This window comes from Canis lupus, chromosome 9 (genome assembly GCF_003254725.2).
Source record: "Canis lupus dingo isolate Sandy chromosome 9, ASM325472v2, whole genome shotgun sequence".
NCBI lineage: Eukaryota > Metazoa > Chordata > Mammalia > Carnivora > Canidae > Canis > Canis lupus.
The window spans coordinates 61,943,986-61,963,238 of NC_064251.1; the positions used below are offsets into that span (position 1 = coordinate 61,943,986).

The following is a 19,253-nucleotide window of genomic DNA, read 5'->3' on the forward strand; positions in this document are numbered from 1 at the left end:
GAGAGTTATTAGCTGTGGAATTTTCTTGAATATCAGAATAGGATAGCCAGACTCAGGAATCACAACACTATAATCATATTTTTTGTATGAGTTCCAAATAAGAAAATAGTTAAGCCAGAAAACATAACTGTGCCTATTCCTAGAACTGGATAACTGATGTATCTTTGCAAATTGTTCATTGAACTGTGCTTCTGGATTCTTGCCAGCCCTCAATGAGATTTTTATATTTCTTAATTATTCAATTACTACCCACCAGTAGGAGTTTGAAATCAAAACTAAGCTGCTCCATAAGAGAGTGCTCTCTTGAATCATGCGTGCGGTAAAGGAAGATGTCCATATTGGGAAACCAGAGGAAGCATAAGCTTCCGGTCCTGGCTCTGTCCCGGGTTCAAGTCCCGGCCATGCCACACACTAGCTGTGTGAGCTCGGGGAGGTCGCTTCTCTGGGGCCAGGTTTCTGGTCTATACAACACAAACAGTGACGGTGCTCGCACCTCCTGAGATTGATGGGGATCTAGAGGAAGGTGAGTATGTGAGGGAAGGTGCTTTGCCTACTAGAAAGCCCACTCCAGATGCTGGATGTGCCCTTAACTGCCCGTGTTCTTCAGGTCCCAGCCGCACAAGAAGCCATTAGCCGGGAAGGAAGGGGAAGGTCCTTCTGACTGTGAGCCAGCCGGCGCCTCCGACACCAACCCCAATCCTGAAGCCCACCTGCCCTCCATCTGCCTCAAGCAGGTGTTCCCCAAGTATGCCAAGCAATTCAACTACCTGCGCCTGGTGGACAGGATGGCAAATTTGTTCATCCGGTTCCTGGGGATCAAGGGGTCGATGAAGTTGGGACCAACAGGCTTTCGGACTTTTATAAGGTCAGTGAGACCTGCCCCTCGGGCGTGGGATTCGGGCAGGGTGCAGTGCAGCCCTACATCTGGCTGGTCCCACCTCCCTGACCGCTCCCAGGAGAGCCTGTGGCGCTAGGTAAGTGCCCCGATTGGGGTTGGATTGCCCTGGTGGCTGGCACGAGGCCTGCATGGTACGCTCTTGTTGAGTGACTTCATGAATGCTACAAATGGGACAGCCTTCACTCGCAACCTTCCACTAGTGATTAAACGGCAGTGCTGTGCCACCTTGAACTAGGGCCTTAAACCGGGTATAAAGACTTGCCCTGGATTCAGAAAGACCTTGTATCTCTTATGCTGGGGTGATGTTCTCCCGTTGGTATGTCGCTGCATGCTGAGTGTTTGCGAAGCCACAGCAAAGAAACGAGGTGCATCTTTCCCAAGTGTCCATCTCAGGAGAGAAAAGTTAAATAATTCAGCTGATAAATAATTTAATGTATTTACACTAATATAAAAATAGCACAGTTAAATCATTGAGTATAAAACAAAATTTGCATGAATTTTAAACATAAAACATGAGGATACCTGGATGGCTCAGTCAGTTGAGCATCTGCCTTTGGCTCAGTTCAGGATCCCAGGGTCCTGGGTTCGAGTCCCACATCAGAGTCCCTGCTGAGTGGGGAACCTGCATCTCCCTCTGCCTGCTACTCCTGTCGTTCTCTCTCTCAAATAAATAAAATCTTTAAAACAAACAAATAAAAAAAATCATAAAACATGAGATGTAGCAATTGTGTTTTTGCTGCAGCCTACAAAATAAGCCATGCCACTTGATCATTCATTCACTTGCCTCTACTCTCTGGGGCACTTTGGGGTGACACAGGAGTATGTATCTGAGGCAAGACTTGCTAGCTGTGTAACCCTTGGGCAAGTTAGTGACCATCTCTGAGTCTCAGTGATCCTATAAAATGGGGAGCAAGCCACGTGTGCGGCAGGATTGTGTGTCACACACCTCAAGGCAACTATTCGATGCGGCTGTTGTTTTGCTCATCACTGCTTTTAATATTTCTACCTTTCCCCTCAAAGTCACATTCCTCTTAGTTTTATTCACTAAAGCAAATAATTAGAAGCCTTGAATTGGAAACATTTTGCCATACGCTTTTCTCCAAATGAATTTTATGAATTCTAACTCTTGATTCTTTGATGTTCCTGATGGGATGGTAAACAGAAGAATCAGCAGGAATCCTTGCCGTTTCAGGAAACCCGCGTTAGTACTTGCACAGTGATTTTGAGAAGGGCTTTATGTTCACTTTGGGAGGGAGAAGGGAAAGCCCAGTGGAAAGAGCACAGGCCTCGGGTCTAGCTCCAGAGCCAGGCACCTCACTTAATAGGTGTGTGGCTTTGGGCAAACCCCTCACCTTCTCCAAAACTTGGTTCTTTCGTCTATAACGTGAGAATAATCTCTCCTGCCTATCAGGGTTGTTATGAGGTTGGGATGTAATACATCCTAAAGCACCTGGCACAAAGCTTAGGGGAGGGGTCCCGTGACCATTATTTCTATCAAGCAGTGGGAATTCTCAAGAAAGTCAACAGACACGTGTTATTATTTCCCCGAGGATACTACCTGATACCTTCTGACCCATTAAGGAATTGCATTTGATTCGTAGTAATAGATGCTCATCTGCAAGTGGTTTGAGATAGTGAGGTTTGCCCGGCGGCCGCCGTCACCCACCCCCAGGCCCCGTCGCCCTCCCGGCCTGGCCGGTGTCCTCATGTGAAAGCTGGCGGGATGCGCATCGTGCAGAAACACCCGCATTCGGTTGGACGACCCCCAAGCCAACCGTGTTCATCTCCGGAGTGATCGCCCGCGTGGACAAGGACCTGCTCCGGGCGGCCGCCCAGGTGGCTCACCAGAAGCCCCGCGCCTCCACTGACAAGCATCCTTCCCTGAGAACCCAGCACACCCAGCAGCCTCGCAAGTGAACAAGGAGGACCGGCGCCTCCATCACCAGTGCCTCAGTTTCCCCAACTTTTCTATTTCCCCGGCAAAGATTTTCTTCAAGATACTGCTCCGCTGGGAAATCTAAGACAAAGTCAAGCGCCCCTTCCTTTGCCTTAAATTTCCATATCTGAAACTAAGAAGGATCTGACCCCCCACCTTGTGTCCTGGGAGTCCTGGTTGGTGGCATTTGCGGGTCATTGTATCCCTGCAAGTGCCCTAAGCAGAACTCACCAAGGCCTGATGAGTCAAGTGAAGTTTCCAGAGTTCAGCTTTGCTTCTGTGTCAGCAGTCATCAAAGGCCCTCCTGTGGTCTTAAAAACAAGAGGGCACACATTTGGGAGGACGGGATTAAGGCTGGTGGGAAAGTCGCCCATTTCCTGCTTTTTAGTAACAGGACAACGTGTCTTAACAGCAGGAGGGCAAGAAGGGCCTTGATTACCGAGCGGGTTTCAGGAAGGCGGGGTAGGGAAGGGTTTTGGTGCAAGTGGCACCAGCATTCCTGAATTCGCCTCCCCTTGTGTGGGGGGAGGTCACTGCCTAGGGGGGCCCCAGGTGCCCCTGGGAAAAGCCAAAGAGAAGCTCCCATCTTTAAATTGGCTCTTTAATCGCAGGAGCCATATCCTGGAAAATTAGAAATCTAGGCAGTCTGCCTGCAGGGAGCTCCTCCAGAAGGACATCTGCCTCCTGAACGAGAGAGAGAGAGCCTCCACCAGGGAGACCGGGCAAACCTGCATTTCTTGTAATCCTCTCTAGAGCTGCTTTTGAGTTCTAGAAGTGACCAGCAACTAGTGGAGGAACCAGCTTTACTGGTTCTGGGACACTATAGCAAGCCCACCGCACGCATGCAAAGGCGGACGAAAACCTGCCCTGTTGTCTCCCCAGAGAAAGGTAGAAACGCCACATTCCATCTGAGCTAGAAAACACCTGTCAGTCCAATGAATTCCTTCTGCCCAAGCGCAGGTTTGCCCGGGCCTGCGTTCACCTGGGCGCGTCAGATCGTCCTTCAGCACGTCGTTCCGGTGCGGAGCTGCCTAGACTGCTCCCTGGCTCACGGCTATAGAGTGTTGTATTTTTCTGAAAAGCCAAAGGGCTGGTGTGCTCCGAGGCTGCAGTCCTCCAGAGCTCCAGATGCTCCTGGAGCAGGTACGGCCCTGACACGCCACACACTCGTGGTCATCCTTGCGGCAGGTGGGCAAGGGTGCTTTGAGCGTCGCTGTGCACACTGCCAGCCTTGCCGACGTCCTTACCAGGCCAACCCGCAAAAGTGACGCAGACCTATCGAGACCCACCTCTTGCCTTTCCCCGAGGGAGAGCAGCGCTGTTGCACATTCCAGATCCCTTCTCACTGTTTGCTGGAGGCAGGGTCTAACCCTCAAGGCACCCTGTCATCACACCTGGTAGACGCTGAGATGTTGGGGTAACTGGCTTGCAGAGAGGCAGACCTGGGGGTGGGGGGCCAGCAGCCGCCCTGCTGCCTCCTGAGCTAGGTCAGGCCTGTGCCACCACCGTACCCTCCACTACAGAAGTTCAGACGCATCCTTGATACTTTTTAGTTTCGCAGCCCGGAGCGCCGTGCTGGTTCCCAAGGTATGTTTTTCACATCCTTCTAGCTACTTCTGGCATGTATCCCTGGGTGCTAAATCATCACATGCAAAATATTTTGTTGAATGAGTTCATCAGTTGTTAACCTCAAGGATAATAATGATTGTAATAAAGCTCTTGCACTTACTTCTCAGAAAAAAAAATAGTGAGATTAATTTTCTCTCATATAATAGGAAGTTTGGCAATGAGGATTCTAGGACTGGTTAATGACTCCACAATGTGATCACACCCCACACTTCCTTTCTGTCTCCTGTTCATCCGTCCTAAGCATGTGCTTTTCAAGCTTCAGGGTTGCCTTATAGGCACAAGATAGCTGCTCAGAATCCAGCCATCGTGGTCAAGTTCCAGGCAGGAAGAGGAAAGAAGAGAGGAAATGCAAAAGGCCTCTGTCAGGTGCTCCCCTCTAACTCCTAATAAAATTTTACTGAAACATAAGAGATGGGGAGAGAGAAGATTTGAAAAAAATAACGTAGCCTAGAAATCACAATCTTTTTTGCCTCCGGGGTAGGCCGGAAGCATAAGCCAGCAAGGGGATGCAATCTGGAAGGGTGGGGAGGGCGGGGCTGTGGCAGCCTGAAGAACACATGCCCTGAATAAAGGAAAGGCTGCTGCTGGGCGGGTATCACCAGAGCTTTTGAATTTTCCAAGAGAAGCAAGAAATGCCGATTGTTATGTAAAATCTCGACACACGTATATCGATGTTGGCGATTCAGAAAATAATATTTAAACAGTACGTGGGTTCAATCAAAGTATGACTGCCCATGGAGACCACCAGTATGTGAACGCTGGTGTGAAGACAAGGAACATATGAAGAGGACTGCCATGTCCATACGTGATCTTGAGAAGAAAACAGAATTGAGAATGGTTCTAGCAAAGGCGCTTCCTAAAACACTCCCAGACTGAGCCTGGGTAATGTCAAAAGAATTGCCACAAATCTGTCTGTATGTTATAGGCTTTATGACTTTTTCCATGTTTTTTTTTCTCCTGTGATAATTAAGGGCATTTGCATGTAAAACCAATTTCCCTGAGGTTCGAGGCCATTAGGTCCTGCAGACATTATTCCCAGTCTGCCACCAGCACTGTCCACGGAAGCGATGGTGACAATGCAACTGTGACACAGAAGGACACTGTCTTCAGGTGGGAGAGTAGGCGGCCCCAGCGGCCCTCTCCCCTCCCTCTGCACCCACCCAGCCAACATCCTGCGTAATTAAGGATGTGGGACGAAGTGGAGAAAATGTCGCACAACCGTTAATAGATTTTTCCTTTTGAAATATACCAAGAGATCCCAACAGCATCTTAATGGTAAAAGATGATATTCTCCGCGCTTAGATTTATCTAAGTATGTTCAGTCTTGCCAGCTAAATTTAACAGCAAGTGTTTTGCTAACAACCATTCTCTCTCTCTCTCTCTCTCTCTCCTTTCCACTTCGGTTTAAATTTTGCCTCATTATGAATTAATAATATTTATGCCATATGTTAAATTGAGCCAAGTGCCCTTCTCTGGAGCACTACACAAAAGACGTATTTGCTGGCTTGGATGTGTACTCCTCTCAGATCTCCCAATGCAAATGGCAGAGGCTGACCTTGGCTTTCACCTGGACGACCCTACTCTTTCTCTCCAGGTTCCTGAAAGAGACATAGAGGGAGCAAAATAAACATCCAACCGAATTTATTTTCAGTGACCATCTCTCACGATGTGCTGCATAGATCAGCAGTTCTAGGAGTGAATTATGCTAATGCCAGTCTGGCCACAGTCTATTTTCCTTTTCTACCAAGAAATGAGAAATAATGAATTGTCTTTCCCTTGTCTAGACCAAACCCATCGAACCAGCTTTTTGTGTCATTTCCTCAGGAGGCGCATAATAGTAGCACATATTACTGTAAATTAAGCGCCTCTTTTCTCTCTCTCACTTTCTCGCTCGCTCGCTCGCTCTTTTTTTTTTTTTTTATGTCATAATAATTCCTGGGGCGTGGAGACTTCTTCTCTGAGGAATAGAAATTAGCTGATTCCTCAGTTTGACAGCTTTCTTTGAGGGAAACACATTTTTGCTAGTTTCTCCCCACTAGATCACTAATCTGGGGGGTGTTCCATGTAAGTCGCTGAGAACACGTTGGGCAAATGTATCCTCCTTTGGATTCAGACGTTAGTTTGCACGTCCATCCTCCCTTTCCACAGCCTGAAGATTAAAGGGTTTGCCAAAACCAGCTTCATTTTGAGGAAACAGAGGCAGCTCCTCCGCATCTGGAGCGTTTGCTTCCTGCTTCCTGTGGGGCCATTCCACTTGGAGAGCGTGGCTCAGCCCCTTCATGGTTTCTCATCCTGCTCTCCTTTTAAATTAGAGAATGGTTTTTCTCTTTTTCCTTTTTTTCTCCCCTTGCACTCCCATTCCTCATAGGGAGATATTAATATGTTTCATAATGGGTAGCTGTGGGGGGTTTTATGCTCTGAGAGGCAACGTGGTGTGTTAGAATGTTCTGGAAAAGAAGTATAAAGGGCCTTGTCTTCCCCTCTGTCATTAACTCTTCCATGCCTTTGAAAATCCCCCATTCTATGATGATCTCTTTCCAGCAATACTGTGAGATCCTATGTCTGAGATATAAGATAGCTTATAAAAATGTATATTATAGGGATCCCTGGGTGGCGCAGCGGTTTGGCGCCTGCCTTTGGCCCAGGGCTCGATCCTGGAGACCCGTCGGGCTCCCGGTGCATGGAGCCTGCTTCTCCCTCTGCCTGTGTCTCTGCCTCTCTCTCTCTCTCTGTGTGTGACTATCATGAATAAATTTAAAAAAAATTTTTTTTAAATGTATATTATAAACCAGAGTGTTGGGCTTTTTTCCCTCCTAGGTATTTAGTGTTGGGTTTTTTGTTGTTGTTGTTGTTGTTGTTGTTTGATTAACAAATATCGATCATTTGTTAACTTTCACCTTACAGAAAACTCTCCAGGAAAAATAAGCTTCTTTTCTTTCACAGAAAAGGATGAACAAAAAAAGAGATTCTATAAATAGGATTTTATAGACTGGAAAAAAAAGTGGTTTCTAAATTTCCCATGAGATGTCAGTAGTTGTTGAGAGGAAATGGAGATGATAAGTGGTTCTACATCATGGAGGAAGGAAGGCTAGGAGCTGTCATTTGCTACTTCCCCATATATGCCAGGTACTAAGCTAATCCTTAAAATGGCTTTATATGGTAAGTAGCCTTATCCTCATTGTACAGATAAGCAAAGAGCCTCAGTGACTTGTTCAAGGTCACATAGCAAGATCCAAACTCCTGTGCATTGGACTCAGAGCTCTTTTTTTTTTTGCCATACACCTTTCCAGCCTATCCTTTAAGGATTTCCTAGCTTCTCATGCTACCATATTTCTTGGACCTCTCTTCCACTGAAGAATATATCCCTCCCTCCTTAGTCATCTAAGGAACTACATCCAAAAGCATAAGGGGAAATGGTTCAAATGATTAAGTTACCAAGGCTTTACGTTTTTATCCCAGACTCTAAGATCACTTCCACCCTCCAAGAGTCGTATCCAAGACAGATTCAGTTCTGCATCACTCACTGGCCTCAGAATACCACCTGCATGTAGTGGACACAAAATAAATTCTGTATTGAGTGAATGGATAGATGAAAAATTAATTCTAAAGTCTTGACCTTCCCTACAAGGAGACGTTCCCTGTTTGGGTCAATGGGGACAAGCCTAGGAGACTCTTTCCCTAAGTGATCTTGGTTGTCTTCCCCCAGCCTGATATCCCAAAGCTTCCCAACAGGGCCTCTCTAGAGGCTCTGGCCTTACTGGTCCCTGCCTGAGATGATGCCTCGAGTCCTGGGTTCTTCCTGCAGCCCTTGGCTGGGTCATTTCCCTACTTCTCCTCAAAGGTCCCTAGTCTACTATCCTCCAGAGGAGGACTGGATGTGAATTCCAGCTGTGTGATCTTGGGCAAGTCATGTTCCTTCTCTTGGGTCTCAGCTTACCTGTCATTGAAATGGGACTAAGAATACTTCCCTCATAGGGTGGTTATAAAGATCCAGAGAGCCAATGGACAGGAAAGTACCTGGCATAAGGTTGGGTGCCCAAGAAATACCTAGAGAATCAGAATTCTTTTAAAGCATTCCTTCTCTCCTGTGGCCAGTGTGGATCCCCACCTTTCCCTGTCCGGGGATCGGATATAGCAATCAACTATATTTGCAGGCATCACTCAGGAGGATGAGTTACCTTGGGAAAGGGATAAATGGAGAATTCTCTTTGGTAAATTACAGCCCCTGCTAAAGGTTTGGCACTTCTATTTTCTACCTGTCAGAAAAAAATAACTATATACCAGTGGTCAGTTTGGTTTCCCTTTTTATACTCCATTAACCCACAGAGCAAGCCAAGCAGAGCTCCAGTCCTGTGGGGGAGTAGGTAGTCCGGAGGACACTGATAATGATAATTAAGGAAAAGCAGTGACCCTTCCTAACGAAGCTTTTAAAATGAGCAGTGCAGGTTCTTGGAACACCTTGGGAGAACCTGGAGCACCGTCTCCAACGGAACCCAATAGAGAGAGCCATCGGGGTGACAGGCAATATGAAAAGCCCTGCGCCCATTGACATGTTGTTACTGGGACCCAATAACTGTGGGCTGATGTATTTGAAACCCGCCACCGGTGACTTATGATTAAAATACGGAGCAGGAGCCCAAGAGGGAGCAGGATGTGAATTGATGGTCTGAGAAGTACTGGTGGGGAAGAAAGGAAGGAAGAGAGAGGGAGGGAGGGAGCAGGTGCACTGGCATATAAAGAACACCAGTCTCGTCTGGGCACCATGCCAGGCACAGTCCCAGCCACCACTGTCAGGGGTGTGCATGGGTTTGGAGAGGGGCTCTAGGATGCCCAAATCCTGCTCGCCAATCAACCCCTCTTCTGTCGGGTTCCTAAGGGAACTATTCAGACAAGGGCTGATGACAAATGGGAAATCAAAGAACCACTTTGGCATTAGCTGGGGCAGTGGATGAGGACATGTTTGGAGAGCTGAAAGTAGCATTGACAGGCAGCTGGCCCGGGGGTCTAGCTTCAGGATTCCCAGGGCCAATCCAGCCTGTATTGGAATTCCCAGCATGACCCTGTTCAGAAAGATGGTGCATCTGAACAAGCCAAGGGCTACCTTTAGACTGGACAGAGAGCCCAGGCTCTGTGCCCAGTCTGACTGGCGAGCTCCATTTCTTCAGAATGGACAGGGCCACTTGCTGAAAAATCAAGTAGCCCCCAAGTAGCCGTTGAAGATCCTGTGTTCTAGCTCTGGAAGAGAAAATGAGAAAGGGGAGAGAGATCAACGGGGAGGAGAACCAACAATTGTGGGCCAGCCGGGTGCCAGGCACCAGGCTGGGTCCTTGGCAGGCACCGCTTCATCTCATCTTCACTGCTGCCATGTGGGCAGATATTCTTCTCTTCATTTTAGGTATCAGTAAATAAAGGCACTGAAGATTTAAGTACATGCTCATAGTCACCCAGCTAGAAAAAGCAGCAAAGCCAGCATTTCAATCCTGGCCGGTCTGATGCCCAAACCATGCTTTTGTCAGTGTGCCAGACTGCCTCCCCACATCTCCAGACCAAAAAGACTACCAAAACCAAAAAACAAAACCAAGAGGGGAGTAGGAGAATTGCAAGCACACCTCTGTGGCTTGGACAGGGAGCTGATGTGGTCCTGAAAACCTGGTAATCTTGGCCTCTCTGCACTGGAGGAAATAAATCAGGGGACCTCTAAAACTCTGAGGCTAGCCCACCCCCACTGCTGCCATTTCCAGTGACTCCCCAAAGTCAGGAATGAACACGAAGGGGCCCTACAGCGGTGTGTGCCTCCATGCACGCAAGGGGGCATGGGCCAGCTGCACTCATCGGCACGGGGAGTCTCAGGTTCGCTGTGCCGTTCAGGGGCCCGTGCGAAATCTTCAGGGCACAGATTTAGATGGACCTGCGGGAGGCTCAAGCCCCTGTCTGTAGGTTTGGGTGCAGGGCCTCATCTGGTGAGCATTCCAGTGGAGACTCACTTCTGGATGGCAGCGTTGTCTCTCGCCTGAACCGGTGACATGCTGCTTCCATTGGGTCCTCTGAGCATGGGTCAGCCGCCAGACACTGGTAAGACAGCACAGCACCCAGGACCAGCTTTTCTTTCTCCTCCTCAAGACTAATGGATGTGAAGGTGAAGACACGCAAAAGGCATATTTTTGAAATGTAGAATTTCCATCTCCCCCCCAGAGCAGGCAGAGACCTCCCTTGGCTTGTGTTAGAACAGGCCGAAACACAGTGACTGCTTTATGAAGGAGGAGCCTGAGGCTCAGGAAGGGGAGGTGGATTCACCAGGGCCAGATTCAACTCAAGACGTGCCATCTTCAAGCCCTTGCTCTTCCCAGCCCTTCAGAATGGGCCAGATGACAGAAACCCACATGATCTAATCTTAGCCTACATTGACAGCCTTCCCCTTCAAGACCCCCGCCTTGTGCTCTTCACTAGTTCCAGCTGTGGGAAGGGAGGACACAACCTGGGCAAAGGCATGGAGGTGAACCGATAGAGGAGGTGCTTTGTCCAGCAGTAATGTGTCCCCTACGGTCTTTGGCAGGAACTGCAAGCTCAGCAGCAGCAGCTTGTCCATGGCAGCTGTGGACATCCTCTACATTGACATCACAAGGAGGTGGAACTCCATGACCCTGGACCAGCGGGACTCAGGTAGGTTCCTGATGACTGGCCTCCACCATGTCTAGTGGGAGTCCAGATGGGTGGGCAATACCTTTGGGCTCCTTCTTGTTAAAGGTCAAGTTTGGGGCAAGAGAAGGTTATCCCATCAACTCTAGACACTGCTGGAAGGATTGAGTGGAATTTGAATCCAGGAGCACTTCTGGATTCAGCTACCAAGGCTATGCTCACCCAAATTCTAATTCCACCATTAGAATCGCTTATCTTTGCTGAAGGCTTTGATTCCATTTGTACTGGAAACACCCACTTAATGGTTCATGCGTTCGTCCGTCAGCACATAGGTACTAACTAGCGTGGGCTGGGCCAGGCCCTGGGTAAATGGGAGTGAATAGCACTTGGCTCTCACCTTCAAGGAACTCGCTGTAGAGCAGGGAGGTGGATGAGAGCCCAGTGCTGGCAAGGTGTGCTGTGTGCTAGGAAGGAGCAGGGCACAGAGAGGTTATGGGGAGCCCACCAGAGGAGCTCGTGTCGAGGAAGGCCAAGGCTCAGAAGGATAGCTGGTGGACATCAACTCTAACATCCTTCTTGGAGAGGGATGACTGCACTAAGCCAGTGAACAGGGCAGTACGGACCCCTCTGGCAGGTGCGGTCTGGCCAAGACATGAACACAAGTGGGAGGCTCAGATAACACCAAGAAGCTTAGAGTGGCTAGAGCAGGAAGGGGGAGGGGGAGGGGCAGAGATAGGGTTGCAAGAGCCATCGAGGCCTTGAATGCCACACAAAAGAGTGTGCTCTTGATCCTCTCTATTACAGGAGCGCCAGTAAGGGATTCCATTAGAAGGATCCACTTTAGGGTGAATGCATTTCTGATCTCTTTCCTCGCACAGTGTGTTTTTCCAAAAAGGCCTAATAACCCTACCTGACATTTGTATAGCTCATCACAAAATTACACCGTGCTCTCATGCGTAGTCCTCCATTAAATGTCCCCGTGAACCAGTGCACTGGGTATCAGCTTTTGAATTTCATGGATGGTAAACTGTAGCTCGGGTGACCTGGCACCCGGGCTTCCCTCCGCCGGCCGCCTCCCTGCAAAAGGGACATGACACAGGCCAGACAGGGTGCCCCGGGCACAGCTTCCTCCTGTGATTCTGTGGAGAGGACACGAGAAATCAGAGGCTAGGAGATCCAGAATGCAAGTGACTCCCACTTTCTACCCGTGTCATCTTGAAGAACCATGCTGCCTCTCTTCTCCACTTACTCTTGTTCCGTAAATGGGGCCAGCAGTACCTGCTCCCTGGGGTGCGCTGAGGTATCGGTGGCAGTGGAAAGGAAAATGCTTGCAGCCCTTGCTGGCAGGACAAAGAGACAAATCTTATTAGTGGGTGCCATCTGGGGAGCCTCCTGGGGGGGTCTGTGTGAGCGTGGAGTGCCCCCTGTCACATCCTACCCCCCCAACACACACACCAGTGGTCAGGCCTGGGCCACAGCTTTCTGACCACAGGGATCACCACCTTTTAATAAAGATGCCACAGCTGGCAGCATTTGAGCCAGTCCTATGCATGAGCCCTCTGCGGGCACCAGATATGCACGGGCCTGCCTGGAGCTCTGCAGGCAGGTAGAATCACCGCCTCCACTGCAGGGAGAAGGAGGCCAAGGCTCAGAAGGGTAGCTGGTGGACACGACTCTAACATCAGGCCGCCACAGTGTCCCTTCTAGGGTGCTGCATCCTCCTAGCCGGTCCTGGAGTGGGATAACCACCCAGCTCCCCACAGCCCTCCTTTCTGTAATTCAAAAGCAAAACTCAGGGGTATCAGTGCTCACTGAATCAACAAGGCAAATTGTACCGCATCTGGGAGGGAGCGGGGTGCAGGGCCCTCACGGCCTTCCCTGGCAACCGGGATGGGATTGAGATGGAGCCGCTGCGGAATCGGCAGGTTAATTATCATCTCCAGGGCCGAGGCGCTCACGTGACAGCTGAGCAGGGCACTTTTTGCTGACGCCCTCAGAAAGTGAGGAAGAGTTTGCCCTGTGAGCTGGATGCAGGGAGTCCTCGCAGGATCCCGCGGAGGGGACCGGGAGAGGGGGTGGGGTGGTGGTGGAATTATTAAATATTGAAGTTGATCAGGAGTAGCGGCAGGAAGCTACTTATCATGTTTTATTGCTTCAGACCAGCATCACCATCTGGCCTATTGTTAATTCTGAATAGCTGTTCGCGTTTTGTTTGCCTCTTAAATTGCTGTCTGTAAGCGGAATCCACAGGGGCTATCCACAGTGCAGGCGTGGGTGAGGTTTTCTGGGGTCTGCCCGGGTCTCTCTGTTCTGCTGACCACACTAGAGAGATAAGAATGATACTTAGCATTTTTAGCACCTACTGACAGGCGGATCCAGGGCGGGGATCTCCCAGGCCTGTTGCCACACCTCGGTAATCCATCTGTGAGCAGGGACTGGCTTTGAGATTCCCTCCCATGGGCCTGTCTCATTGCCAGTTCTCACACCAGACCTTCAAAGTAGGTCACTGTATCCCATTTTATAGATGAGGATCCTGAGGTTCCAAGAGCAAGTGGCTTGTCTAAAATCCCACAGCCAGTGAGTAGCCATGCCCATATTGGAAGTCAAGCCTCCTGCCTCCTGGCCCAGGATGCTGTCCCCAGTCCAGGGCCACCCCAAGCAGCGGTGCTCATGTGAGTGACCAGGGGAGGCGAAAGTTCAGTTCATAGAGCACAGGGCCTATGGGGAAGATGGAACTGGAGTGGGAGGTTGGCTGCCAGTCTGAGTTCCTCTATCCCCTGACGTCATCCTCATAGCTTTAATTCCTGTTTCCATGGCTCCTGAAAGGAAATAACAGACTCGGGGGTGGCAGGTGTGTGTGGGGGGGGGTGTTCAGATCATGGGTGCTGGGCATTAAAGTAAGGGTGCTGAGAAGGTTAAGAAAAAGAACATATACAAAGGCCTTAGCATGATATGCCACCCAGGAAAGCCACTCTCTGAGTTCTGTATCCCTGAAGGCTAGCCCAGGGCCCAAAGCATGCAGTAGCATCTTACTCAGTATCCAGTGAATGTCTGATGAGCAAATAGCAATTAAAAAGTGTCCTGCATCCCCAAAGTAGGGCGTTTGGAGTGTGAGAGCCATGGCCTACAGTAGAGGTGGTCTCCTTCCCCTCTCCTTAACATCCAGCAGAAAACACCAGCCTGTTTGTTTAAGACCATCACCCCACACCCAGCACTGGCCATGTCCCACTGCCCTCAAAAGGTCCCCTTTCGGGAAGCCAGCCAAGACCTCCCTTCTGCCCTCATGAGATGTCAGCACCCACCGAAGGGGCTAACCAGATTCCTGATGCCTGAGACCTTAATGAATCTTTCTGCAACCTGCATGGGGTTGCACGCATACCCCAATATTGCGATGGAAGAAGGAAAATGGCGTTTAGAAAAATCAGTGAGAAAAAAATCAAAACTAATATTTTTTTAAGAAAAGAATGTACGTCATGAAATCTAAATCTCAGACCATCCTTTTAAATAGACTTGTTTTCAAAAAAAAATTTTTTTTTCTGGAGCTCAAATGTATTAGAATTGGATTAATCATAATCCTTGGTTCGTAAGAGCCTTCCATCCCAATCCATGCACAACCTGCTCTTATTTAGGCAGCTTTTTGAATTAACAACTTTTTTTTTTTTAAACTTTTATTTATTTATGATAGGCACACAGTGAGAGAGAGAGAGGCAGAGACACAGGCAGAGGGAGAAGCAGGCTCCATGCACCGGGAGCCCGACCTGGGATTCGATCCCAGATATCCAGGACCGCGCCCTGGGCCAAAGGCAGGCGCCAAACCGCTGCGCCACCCAGGGATCCCGAATTAACAACTTTTAATAATGTAATAAGCGTCCACGAACTCACCACCCAAAACAAAAGCTATGACTTGACAATAACCCACATCCGGCACATGGCTTTCCCCCGACACCAGACAATTCCCCACCTCTTCTCCCCCACAGAACCCTCAGCTGGATCCTGTGCTCATCAGTCCCTAGATAGTCTTGTCTTCCTCTTTAGAATATCAATGACTACTTAGGAGCTTGATGGAATTTAGTAAAATGCAATCCCACACTCGCTGGCTGGCCAAAGTAATAGGCATCAAAATACATAAATAAATAAATAAATAAAGATTCCAATTTGCAATTCTAGAATCTCTAGCAGAACAGAAATCTAAATGAGGGTCTTCTTAGCAAAAACTGAGGTCAGGGAGCCCTGTTGTTGCCCAGAATCAAATGAAGAAACCCATTTGTCAGTGAAGATGCAGTCATTTCATATAAATTGCACTCACAAGCACCTCCTTATCATCGAGACTTTGCTCCCAACTCTTCCCAGAGTGGAATTTCATTTCTCCGTGCTAGAGACGAGGACATCATCAAAATTAGGCAATAAAAGATAGTATTACTGCGTCATCTATGAGAGGCAAGCGTTTCACAGGCAAAGGGGACACTGGAGCCCAGCACCTGGACCTCTCATCCATCTCACACACAGCCGACATCTGGGGTCCCTCCCAGTAATCAATGGAAACATGATTGCAAAGCAAGAAAACATGGATTGAAGAGTGTTTCCCACCCCTGCTCTGCACTCAGTCAAGCACACGCACACATACTCGCTTACAGAGGGAAATCTAGGAGTGGCATCGTTCAATGTCTGACACATCCTGCAGGCTCTTTAACCGAAATAAGAAACACGTCTTCTGCTGCCTGAAGAATGCCTGAGCTACGTACATGCTCCCCTTCCTGGGGCTGTTAGACTGACTGGCGGTACAACCAAAGCCACAGGCTCTGGGATCGAACAAATCTGGCCTCGAGTCCAGGCTCCGTGACTTGCTAGCGGTGTCACCCCTGCAAGCTACGTAACTCCCTCTGAGCCTCGTGTTCATCATCTGCAAAGTGGAGATAATCATGGTGCCCACCTTGTGAGCAATTGCCCTGGACGAGGTGAGACGGAGCACAGGAAGTGCTCAGAGTGGGGTCTGCCACGGGCGCTGCTCAGGAAGGGGCTGCTCTGCTGCCCTCACACACGTGGCTCTTGCTGTGCTCCCATCTCAGGAAATGCTTCTCCGCACCTGCTCCTGCCCGTTGCCCTGTAGGTGCTGGGACCAGACAGAGGGAGGGGAATGGCACATATGTGGTGCCAACACACTTTCCCTCGGTGCCCCGTGCGGTGCAGGCCCACCTCCCCTTTCCCTCCAAGACTGCGTCTCCATATTCCTGCCCCAGACTGAAGACTGGTGTGGCTGGGAAGAGGGAAAGCAGGGTGAGTGCTGCGAGCCCAGGGAGGGCTGGAGGCCCGTGGTGGGAAATGCAGCGCTGCCATTCTCAGGGTCTCCGAGTCTGGAAGCCCAGGCCAGTCTCCCTCTGCACCTGCTGTAGTCTCTGAAGAAGGGCTCCGGCCATCCCTTCACATACCTGCTCTCACCCTAGTGGGTGCTCACTAGAGAAGTGGCTGTGGTGGCTTCCAGCCCTCCCTGTGCACCACATTTCCATGCAGAGCCCACCAGCCGCTGCCTATAGCTGCTGGTCTAAGACTCCAGTGTCGGCGTGGAGCATCTGAGGGAAGGAGAGCCTCGAAGACTGGACCCCTCCTCTGCAGCCACCCCTCCCCTCACTAGCTCCCTACTCACTCTCTCCAGCCAGGGTAGGCACCACCTTGGAGGTCCTCCACCTGGCCCCTTGCCTCTGCTGGAAACCCTCCCCCTTGCATACCCCTGACCAGGCCATCTCCTCAAGGACCCTCTCCCCATCAGCTTCAAGAGCATCCAGCCCTGCTCCTTAGCAACACTAACCATAGCCAGCCAAGTAGACGCTGTGGAGTGAGTGTGGCATCTGCCCCTTAAGCTAGACTAACCCCTGTTAAGTCGAGCGCTGCACCTGGCACGTAGTAGGTGCCCCGCCAACGTGTCGAACGAGCTAGGATCAGACCCTGATGATCTGCAGCGCCTGTGGGTGTCTGAATCTGTCTCTCACCAAATTTCCTCAGTCGACTTATGCAAATCAGCTGCCTCCCATACTTTCATCAGCTGGAATGAGCCCCAACTAAAATGTATTTGGTTAACGATGTACTGAAATATTTAAAAGTATCTTTACTTGGAATGTTTAGCGAGGCCTCGCTTATACATATACATGGTTGGCCCCCTCCCTCTGCAATATGGGAGGCCGCCGATAACCAGGCAGGTCTCATGCAGTGCCTCCTGTAACGTGTCTGGCACAAGTGACACTCTTCAGCCTTGAGATTATCTCAAAGTCAGATGGGCCTCTCCGCATGTGTGCCCTACACACTTACAAAATAGTCGGCATCAGAATTAGCCTTAATAAAAGCAAGTGAGCCGACAGAAACACCAGCTTGCCCTCTCCCTCACACAGACGCTCGGGACCTGCCACCTCATGGGCTGTGTGTTCTGGAATTACTTCTTCCTGTGTGAGGGCCACCAGGAGCCCCTGTGTCAGAGGCACCTGTTCATTATCCCCTCCACTGTCACCTCCAGCGGGAAGGGAACAGGATCTCTGTCCATTGAGCTGGCCTGACCATCCCCACCCACAGAAGACACAGAAAGGGAAAGGCCGAGTGATACTTTAGGCAGCCTCCCCCCACCTCTGGCTTGTACCTGCTGCTTACCACTGGGGATCTCACAGGCTCAGCCAAGCAGGATGGAGTTCGTTGGGGCGGGTGGGGACAGCTGAATCCCCCACACTCCTCCCTCCTGCCCAGTACCTCCTGGCTGGCAGCCCTTTAGAGGGGGCACTTCAGCTCTAGGGGCCTTAGTTTCCTTTAAAATGGAGCTAATGCCATCTACCTTGTGTCGTTGTAAAGGCTTAGTGAGGAAGTACATGCCTGGCTCAAACTGAGCCCTTTGTTTGTTTGCTTTAAGCACTGGGGAGGTTCCTGATGTTTGTGAGCCTTACAGATCTCAAAGCACTCTCCCAGTCCATCTGTGCACTGAATGCTCACACTGCTGGTGAGCTGGGTCTTATTCGCATGACCCCGTTCTCAGAGGAGGAAACCAAGGCTTGGGTAGAGAGGGATTCCGGGGGCAGAGCAGGAACCTGTCCTGAGCCTCTGCCTTGTGCTGCCTGGGAAGCGACAACAGCCACAACCACACAGAGATGGAAGGACCCTGCCAATCCCAGAATGTCCCCAGGCCCAAGACCATGATTCGGTGACTGAGGCATCACTAAGTGTCGGGCAGAGCTGTGTTGTAAGACAACGGTCTGGTCCCTGGTCTTAGCCACGACAGACCCATCTAGGGTAGGGGACTCCTCTCCCAGGCATCCCTCACCTGCCCCTCCTCCTGCCAGGGGAGTCCTATAAATGTTCATATACATGTTACTGTCACATATATGACACTGGAACCTCCCCACTGCTCTGCTACATAGAGTTGAGGAAATGAGGACTAGCTGGATGAGGGGCCACCTCCAACGGTGCCCAGATAGTACAAAAAACTTACAGAAAAATTGAGCAGATAGTACCAAGAATTCCCATATATCTCCCTCACATTGTCCGCTCTATCTTGTATTACACACTGTATATTCGTTAGTGAATAAATATTAATACATTATTAAGGTCCATAGTTTACATTAAAGCTGATGCTGTGTTGTGCATTCCATGCGTTTTGATAAGCGCACAATGTAATTTCCCCAGCTTTATAGGACCATACAGAAGAGTCTCACTACCCTAAAAATCCCCAGTGCCCTATCTATTCATCCTCGCTCACCCTGAACCCCTGGCAACCTTTTTACTGTCTCCATAACTGCATTTTCCTGAATGTCATATGGTTGGAATTGTACTGTGGCTGCATTTCCTGACTGGGTTCTTTCGCTTAGCAATGTGCATTTAAGGGTCTTCCATGTCTTTTTGTGACTTGATCTCTCAGCTCTTTTATATTTCTGAGTAATAGTCCACTGAAAAGATATACCTGGATTATCAATCCATTCACCCATTGAAGAATATCTTGGTTGCTTCCAAATTTTGGCAATTATGAATAAGGCTGTCACAAACATTTGTGTGCAGGCTTGGTGCGGACAGTTTTCAATGCTTTGGGCAAATACCTAGGAATGTGATTGCTCAGTCATATAGGAAGACCATGTTTAGCTTTGTAAGAAACTGCCAACCTTTCAAAGTGGCTGTACATTTTCAGTG

The 19,253-nt window shown here is 49.6% G+C and overlaps 1 protein-coding gene across 6 annotated transcripts in view; it reads left to right on the forward strand.

Moving 5' to 3' along the window:
• TTLL11 (tubulin tyrosine ligase like 11) overlaps positions 1-19,253 on the forward strand; it is a 245,235-nt gene that overhangs the window by 197,765 nt on the left and 28,217 nt on the right. For all 6 annotated transcript variants that reach the window (XM_049114499.1, XM_035720940.2, XM_049114502.1 and 3 more), the window contains 2 exons: positions 608-865; positions 11,017-11,123. In XM_049114499.1, coding sequence (XP_048970456.1) covers positions 608-865; positions 11,017-11,123 — 365 coding nt within the window. The remainder of the gene's footprint in view (positions 1-607; positions 866-11,016; positions 11,124-19,253) is intronic.